The sequence below is a fragment of the Papaver somniferum genome, chromosome 3, assembly GCF_003573695.1.
Source record: "Papaver somniferum cultivar HN1 chromosome 3, ASM357369v1, whole genome shotgun sequence".
Lineage (NCBI taxonomy): Eukaryota > Viridiplantae > Streptophyta > Magnoliopsida > Ranunculales > Papaveraceae > Papaver > Papaver somniferum.
Genome location: NC_039360.1, coordinates 163899396 through 163908290, shown reverse-complemented (window position 1 = coordinate 163908290; position 8895 = coordinate 163899396). Strand labels below are relative to the sequence as shown.

The following is an 8895-nucleotide window of genomic DNA, read 5'->3' as shown; positions in this document are numbered from 1 at the left end:
GCCACGAAGGCTTTTATTATTATTATTATTATTATTAATCGAAATCAATGTTGCAAGAGACGGTGGGTAGCCTAGCAACAAGCTGGGCATCAACACCTTTCTGAATAACGATCCCTAGCCTGTGAAAAACGGAATTGCCTATCTTAAAATTTGCATCGTGCCGAGCGATGCAATTATTTAGTCTCTTCAAAAAAAGTAGTAAATCGCACCGAGTTCACCAAAAGTGGAGAAGGCCAACACCCCAAAACCATACCCAAGTGAGGTGCAAACATCTAGGTATTTTTTGTTCTTGCGAGTGATTGCAGCAGAAATGGCTTTCCCTGGTATGAAGTTACGTGTTTTAGCACTGGTGAAAGGAGAGACCCCAGTGACAAGAAAACAAACATCTTTGCCATCCTCCCAATTATAAACCATGATGTCCGCTGGCCGAAAATCTTTGTTATGAATAACACCCAAAGAAACCTCCTTCCTAGAAACAATACCCGCTCTAAAACACATATCAGCCAGAATATCTTTAACTAAATCATGTCTGAATTTAAGCCCGACCTCGCTAGCACAATGGATGGCGTGGTCTCCAAAGATATCCATAGGTTTGCCACAACATGAACATTTACTATCTTCCTCAAAGAGGGGGATAGCCAAGCGATATTGCAGAACGGAGCTAAACTGCCTAGTACCAACAGCTTGGTGAAGCCCAGGTATAGGAATTGCCTTAAGAAAATCCGTAGCATGATCTGATCTGTTACACTGCCAAACAGAAGCTTCACGTGAAGATAAAACGAAGCTAGAAGGTATCTTTTTTCTCGGATTGCGCCAAAGTAGATAGTTGCCAACGATTTCGTGTATTTGGGGACGGCATCATTAATGTTGAAATCCGTGAGAGAGATACCGCAAGCTTGCGTGAAACTCTGTAACGTATTATGGAATCTCTGGCATAAACCAGTTGTAGCGGGCAACCTCAAAATTGATTTTTGTAGGTGCCGGGACTGAGCTTACATCTACCATCAATTTGTTTACCTTAATAATCGGCGTCTTTTGTGGGCGTTATCTGTGGTCAGAAACATCTACCATCAATTTGTGTACCTCAATTCCAGCTGTCATGGGAGAATATTCTCTTAGTCTTACTTTCTTTCCATTCTGTTCACGACCGGTTCTTCCCTATAATTTAACACGGTAATGACATCACTATGAATGGTTTCAATTATTTCACCGATTTCTATCGCGAACAAGATTATTTATCATTATTACATATTTTATTCCGAAAATAATATATATTCTCATGTGAAAGATTCAACTATCACACAGTATTTTTGGGTGAAAGATCCAATTATCCAACCTGACTCATAATAAAGTAATAACAATGAAATACTAGGTATATGTTCTAAACATTTTGGGCCGGTACAGTAAAGCGCTAAGGCTGTGTTTGTGTTTTGAAGATGCAATACAGTTTTTGGAATTCTACCGGAAGGAATACTACGGTATATGGGTGCATGTTGTCAAAGAATAGGATGATACCTTAGCTTCTCGAGGTAACTACAAAATCTTATTCAGAATTCAGACAGTCTTTATTAAGACCACCACCACCCTTCTTCTTCTAAATTTGGTACAGACAGATTTCAATGGCAAGGGCAAATCATCATTTGGTTTGCATGATTTTGAGTTGTTTTCTTTTCTTAGCAGCTTTAGAACTCAACACCATTCAATGTGTTACTACTAGTACACTTGATAGAAACTCATTTCCTCCTGAATTTGGTATTGGTTTTAGTACTTCTGCTTATCAAGTAAGTACCTTCAAACTTCATTATAAAACATACCTTAATTCATTATTCTTCAACATTCTTTTTCTTATTTGTATGCAATAAAAAAAAAGGTTGAAGGAGCAGCTCATGAAGATGGAAGAGGACTTAGCATCTGGGATACTTTCTGCTCAATTCCTGGTATATTTCAGAATGGAAAGAAAGAAAGTAAGACTAAGACTGTCTGAATTCTGAATAAGGACAAGTGATAGTTGCATATTTCAGTTTTCAATTTTTAATCATCTCAAATAAATATCAAGTAACCAGAGGAAAAACATAATGATCACCCATGTTTATCTTTTATGGCATAGTTAAGAGGATAAAAAATGGTTACAGAAAAACAAAATTGTCACCCATGTTTGTGCAATTGGGTTAATGAGAAACAAAAAGTTCATTGAATCATTATGTCAAGCACACGTATAGAGCAGCCAACAAAGATTAAGACAGACTAACGAAAGCATAAATAAATAATCAACATAACTTGATGTATAATCCGTAACCCCAAGAACAGCAAGATCAGTACTCAATGGGGCTAATTTCAAGTAGCATATTGACCTTAAGAGTCTAAGACCATGTCATAATAGATATTTTGTTGACCACGGATCACCGTATCTGATAATCAAAAATATTTCTTCGTTTAGCTAAGGAGAATATGCCGTAATGAGGAGATTAATTAGGTGAAAATAGGTTGTTGTTTTTTTTTGACGGATTATTGAAACAAGCTCTAAAAGATGAAGGTACTACTTGAGGATCAAAATTGATTTTGGGTCTTTTATGATCGGCATAGTTCCGAAACTAGTAAATGAAAATACCATTTATCAATTATCACAACGAAAATCAAGGATAAGTAAATCAATTATCACAACGAAAATCAAGGATAAGTAAATCTATCACAATTTATCTGTCAATGAAAAAAGTGAATAACCTATTAAATCACAGTCGTCAAAATCTGTTATTTACCTGTTTTGCAATCTCCTACTTATCCCTTTCGAATAGAATTGGGTATAATAATTAACATCCTACAAATATATCCTTATACAACAATAAATATATCTCTACTTTTTAATAACCTTATCTATTTAAAATTAGATTACCTAAATACCCTTAACAATATAATATTTTCTTGTATTTCAAAATGGAACAAATTTCTTCCACTACCACTCCACCACCACCACTGATGCAATAATTGCCAGTTCGCCGCCGCCACCACCACCACCTCCGTCGCCGCCACCACCATCACCTCCGACGCCACCACCACCGACATCGCCACTGATGCAATCACCACCTCCGTCGCCACACCACCGCCGCCCGCCGCCACCACCACCGCCACCACCACCCCCACCGCCGCCACCACTGATGCAATCACCACTCCGTCGCCGCCACCACCACCGCGACCACCCACCGCCACCCAATTTAGGATCAACAACATATGTTGATCCAATTTAGGGATCAACAACAGTAGTTGATCCACCCACCGCCGCCACCGCTGGTTCAGATACTTTTGTATCAACAAAAGTAGTTGATCCATTTCAGTTGGATCAACAATGGATGTTTATCCATTTCAGTTGGATCAACACCACCGCAGCCACCACCACCGCCGTCGCCGCCCGCCGCCACCACCTCCACCACGGCCACCACCCACCGCCGCCACCACCACTGATGCAATCACCACCTCCGTCGACGCCACCACCACCTCCGCCACCACCCACCGCCACCCAATTTAGGGATCAACAACATATGTTGATCCAATTTAGGGATCAACAACAGTAGTTGATCCACCCACCGCCGCCACCGCTGGTTCAGATACTTTTGTATCAACAAAAGTAGTTATCCTTTTCAGTTGGATCAACAATGGATGTTTATCCATTTCAGTTGGATCAACAGTAGAAATTTATCCATTGCAGTTGGATCAACAATGGATGTTTATCCATGTTGATGGAAAAAATGCTGAAAAAATGCTACCCTTTCATTAGCTGCAGTTTCAGATCCACCAACAAAACCATCAACCACCATTAATAATCCATAACAGCAACTACCGCCACCATCGGTTCAGATAATTTTGTATCAACAACGGTAGTTTATCCATTTCAGTTGGATCAACAGTGAGTGTTTATACATTTCAGTTGGATCAACAGTGGATGTTTATCCATTTCATCAACCATCATTTCAGTAATCTCGGAGTACTAAACTAAAGACAAAAAACACCAACAAAAGCAATCAAAACTTCTCACTCCACCACCAATACCAACAGCAAACCACCAACTCTAACAGCACCCCCTACAACGATTGTTCCGACACCAATATACACAGATACAACCAGCTAAATCAATTTAGCATTTGAAATAGGAAACAAAAGAACAAACAAAGCACAATATAAAAACAAACCACATATCTCTAAAACCGAGAACTCCATGTGAACAGGGCTTGCTTAATTTAAAAATGGATCATAACTTAACTACCATTTCACGGACAAGGTTGTGAACTGCAGAATACAATTTAAAGCAAGTATCCCAAATGATTACAGCAAGTAGTAAACGGTCGTAAGGAGTAAAGTCAAAATAGTTATAAGTAGAAAACAATTGTAAGTTTCTACACATACAGTTCAAACTCCCGTATTACAGCAGCACTCAGAAAATACAAAATCAAACACACATAAACCAATCCATTCAGAATGAAGAACTAAATAATGTAATAATGTAAATTGGGATATAATTACAACAGAGCCTAACAGAAAAAAGATAACATAGTGACTAGCAAAGGGCACAATGTAACCTAAATGGGGAGGTACCAGACTACCACGGGTGTATTTTGAAATTCAGACTAATACACAAATTACAAACATTCATATCACCAAACATAAACCTTAGTTGGGCCAAGTTTGCCAATATGGGAATATGCACTCAGCTTCACAAAATATGTCGCGCAACAAAAATTGGGCACACGGCTTATGTTGGGCCGCTGAGCAACATAAACAAGGGTCGCCAGCAACAGTGATTAAACTGAGCTGCCAATGTTGTGTTGCCAATGGCTACTTTCCTAAGATTTGGCGGTGCTATATATCTCTTAAGATGTTTGGTTCGGTATTGAGAGGGAAACCGTTGTCTATCATCTCGTCCAAAAGCAGCAGTTCATGCCAATTTTACCTGACATTGTTCTAACTTTCAGACACCTTTGAGCACTGGACAAAGTACAAACGAAGTAAAGACCATACAGTCGCCATAAAGAGCAACTACAAAAGCAATTGACATGAAGATTCTTTGGAAAATTTCACAGATCATAACATCTCATGCTCTCTACAAGTGACCCAACTAATGGAGGCAAACACATGAGTTACTGTTGGCCTTTAGCAAGCAATCTTGAAGACTGAGATCCTCCGTTTCTAAGTTCCAGACAATTTTAACATCTCATACTCACAATTCTTAGTCCAACTATTGAAGCATACTCATAATCTTTTGTTGGTTATGGACAAGCGGGCTTACACAGTGGCACATGAACGTAGTTTAGACGCATGGTGGCAAACCATGTTGATTCAAAATTGTAATACGCGATCATCAAACGAAAAGGAAGATACGCGATCATCAAAACCATGTTATGAAATGCACAATTAACATAACAATACGACTTATAAGCATAACTCAAACATTGACATTTTTATGAACAAATTAAATTTGCTAAAGATGTATCACATTCTTCCCATTAAACTTGGTACAAGCAAATGCTAACAACAAAAAGGGTTAAGGAATAGGTACCCTGCATTTACGAATCGCTCTTCCCATTGCACTCTCCTTAGGAAACCACTATGCTTGTATTTGTAGTTTGTCTGTATAACATTCATCATCCCAACTGCTGCTTTAGCATATTTGTTGTCACCAAGTTGTTTTCCCTCTTTCTGTGTTTTCCTCTCCTAAAAATTTCAGTGATAAAATTTTCACTATTGTGGAATCAAACACCACCAGTACTTGTTGCTCAGCTTCACCTTGCAACACCGGCTTCACTGAAACAACACCAACAACTGCATAGCTTCTTAATCTTCTCCCTCTCGAACCACAACACCCATTCTTTCACCTGAGTCATGCCTAGATATTGCACATACAAGCATCACCAGATTAACACCCTCCACTGCCACCAGGTCATCTTCATACCAGCACAAAGAAGCATTCAACCCATACTGCCAGTTCAATTGCCTCATTACTTCTAGCTCAAACCCATTGCAGCTCAACAGAGTTACAACACCATCTCCATTACTGCTTCAGCAACCCCATCTGACTTCCATCATTTTCATTACCACCACCATAGAGACACACACAACAACACTGACCTGCAACCAATTCTAGTTCATGTGGCTTCATACCAGAATCAACAGTGCCTCAAACCAAATCCACCAACTTCAGCTCAACTCCTTGCAGCTCTAATTCCACCTGCAGCAACATGATCTGTGGTTTATAGGAAAATACAACAGAACCATTGCTTACTGAAATCACAAACAACTCAGCCATTACATCCTCGAGCTTTTAAATTCTCAGTAGTAACAACCAAAATAATATCTACTTCATTCAATTCTTAACTGAAATTCGACATCAACACCACCAAACCCTCGATTGAATCCATCTCAATTCCATACTCATATCGACAGCAGAAGCAACAAAACCCCCATCAATCTTTCAGAATCCATCTCAATCTGTGAACCCCTAATTGTTCACCATCGATTCTTGTCTCTGTCTCAATTCTGTTTTCACGAGATACCTATCTCCCAGCATCATATCTTCTTCCTTATCAATATCAGAACAATCAATCACCAAAACCCATACTTCAGATCTCAATTCACTCTCGAACCCTAATTCCATCAAATACCAATTTAAATCGAACCCTAGATTCAGTTCAACCACAGTTCTTCGATTTCAGGTTCATCCTGATTCAATTCCCAAACCTTTCTTCACATATTTCTCAATCTCAACAGTAGCGACACGTCTCTTCTACAACTCGTCATCTTCTTCATTACTCAGTTGTTCACAATCATCCCTAGCATCTCAGCTTCACCAGAATTCCTCTCTGTCCCGTATGAATTTTAATCACGTTCACAACGATTCAAATCTCTTGTAAAAATCCATAACAGTAACGTCTTCCAAATTCAATTACTTATCACCATGAAACTCAGTCGCAGCAGAGAAGTGAGAAAGAAAAGGGGGAAGAAAATGAAATGAGGAGGAACTGATTTTCTCCTCCGACCTCATAATTTCAGACAGTGTAAGAAAATCGATCTCAATAGATTACTTAGGAGGTGGCGGTGGTGTTGCTGGTGGTAGGAGGTGGTGGGTCGGACGAAGAAGATGGTGGTGGCCGTAGTCGGAAGGAAAAGAGAGTATAAGAAAAGGGAAGATTGATTTCATTTGGTTGAAAAACTTTAAACAAAAGAGGGTAGATTTGGTATTTATGATTAAATTTTTCTATAAAGAAAAGATTATGGATATAATTATTGATTTATAAGGATATTTGTGTATTCTATTAGAAAGAGGGGACAATAATTCAAATTTCACAATAGAATAACACATGGTCATGACCATTATTAGTTTTAAATGAGAGCAATTCAGTAGACAAATTTTGAACAAAACAAAAAATTATGATTAATTTGATTAAGCAAACATGGTCGCAAATCTAAAACGATAACAAACATAATCTCAACACAATCACCAAATCTTTGAACTTACCCAACCATAGAAAACCCATTAAATCACAAATTATCACACAATCAAAGCATGCATGGATTAAGCAATCGATTACTATTTTTGAACCACATCGTAGTGGTGATAAATTCACTTTCACTAAAAGTAGATAACTAAGAAGAATTTTTACCGAAAAATATACAATAGGGTTCTATTTTTGTAGTATGTTTACTGTGAAAACACAGTAGTTCTTTTTTCTTCTTTTAGCTTGAAGAAAGAAGAAACAATTGAAGAGAAGATGATGCGGGTGAGGACTTACGATAAGATGACGGGTCGACAAAAACTAGGTGAGCTTCATTACCGGACAAGTTCGATTATCACGGACTAACCAAAAACCAAAAATGAAAAAAACCCAATTAGTTTGATTGCAAATTAAAAACCTCTAAAATCAAAAAAATTCACACTTTCAAAACACTAACTAAAACCCAATTAGTTTGATTGCAAATCAAAAAAATCTAAAAACAAAAATTTTCGCACTTCCACAACATGCATGGGTTATTTAGCAATCGTAATGATGATAAATTCACTTTCAAGTTCACGTAAGAGATCATGCCGTGATAGTTAAAATAGTTCAAGTTCATGCATGAGTTACCGTGAAAACCAGCAGTCTGTTTATTTTATTTTTATTTTTTGGTTTAGCTTGAAGAAAGAAGAATGAAAGAACAAAAAAGAAGCAACAAGAGAAAAAACAGACGGAGAGAATATGACGTACATCTAGATTATTTCGGGACGGTAACTCTATTTTTTTTTCTTTTTTTTTTAATAAAAGAAGACTTTTATTTATTTATAGAAGGAATTATACATTACCTAAGATGGAAATTAGTTCTTTCATAAGCACTCATAGTTTCCGTAGAGAAATAAGTAATATCTCTAGATCTCATTTCATAAGCACTCATAGTTTCCGTAGAGAAATAAGTAATATCTCTAGATCTCACTTCCTTAGCAAGTCTATCTTCAAAGTCCAAATGCTTCTAGATTTATACAAAAAAATAAACCGAATTACATATATTAAGGGAAAATTTGCATCTATTGATGCTTGTTTGAGGTCTCCACGGTTGGTCTTCTGGATTAGCTTCTCCATTCATGATATTCATTAACGTTTGACAATCATTGATAAAGCAACAATTGTTGAGATTTAAATCCTTCATCCACATAAGAGCTTCAATTTCTGCTTTCGCTTCAGCATCTATGGGGCAAGAAGCCCAGTTTCTGCCTGCTCGACAATGCTTTATGTTTCCTGTATTGTCCGAAATTGAAATTGCATAACTCATGGTAAAATCAGTTTCTAAGAAGGAAGCATCAAAATGAACAAACCAATCATAATCATAATTGTTATTCATATGAATATCTTTGCTTAGATTTCTGACAAAATTAGGATT

At 37.6% G+C, this 8895-nt stretch overlaps 1 protein-coding gene across 2 annotated transcripts; it reads left to right on the top strand.

Moving 5' to 3' along the window:
* Window positions 1-1510: 1510 nt before the first annotated feature.
* LOC113357926 (beta-glucosidase 12-like) lies at window positions 1511-8175 on the top strand. 2 transcript variants are annotated; one of them, XM_026601418.1, is made up of 3 exons: window positions 1512-1781; window positions 1871-1964; window positions 8156-8175. In XM_026601418.1, exons 1-3 carry the CDS (start codon window positions 1620-1622, stop codon window positions 8158-8160), a joined length of 261 nt encoding a protein of 86 aa, XP_026457203.1. In that variant the 5' UTR covers window positions 1512-1619; the 3' UTR covers window positions 8161-8175. The 2 variants fall into 2 exon arrangements, with proteins under 2 accessions (XP_026457202.1, XP_026457203.1); XM_026601417.1 differs by lacking the exon at window positions 8156-8175 and having other exon boundaries at window positions 1511-1781; window positions 1871-2089.
* The last annotated feature ends 720 nt before the right edge of the window (window positions 8176-8895 follow it).

What these genes read in the sequence shown, in the direction of transcription:
- LOC113357926 (XM_026601417.1), top strand. Translation starts at nt 1,620, where the DNA reads ATGGCAAGGGCAAATCATCATTTGGTTTGCATGATTTTGAGTTGTTTT. An exon ending in TTAGTACTTCTGCTTATCAA is followed by an intron (nt 1,782 to 1,870) that starts GTAAGTACCTTC and finishes ATAAAAAAAAAG; the next exon opens with GTTGAAGGAGCAGCTCATGA.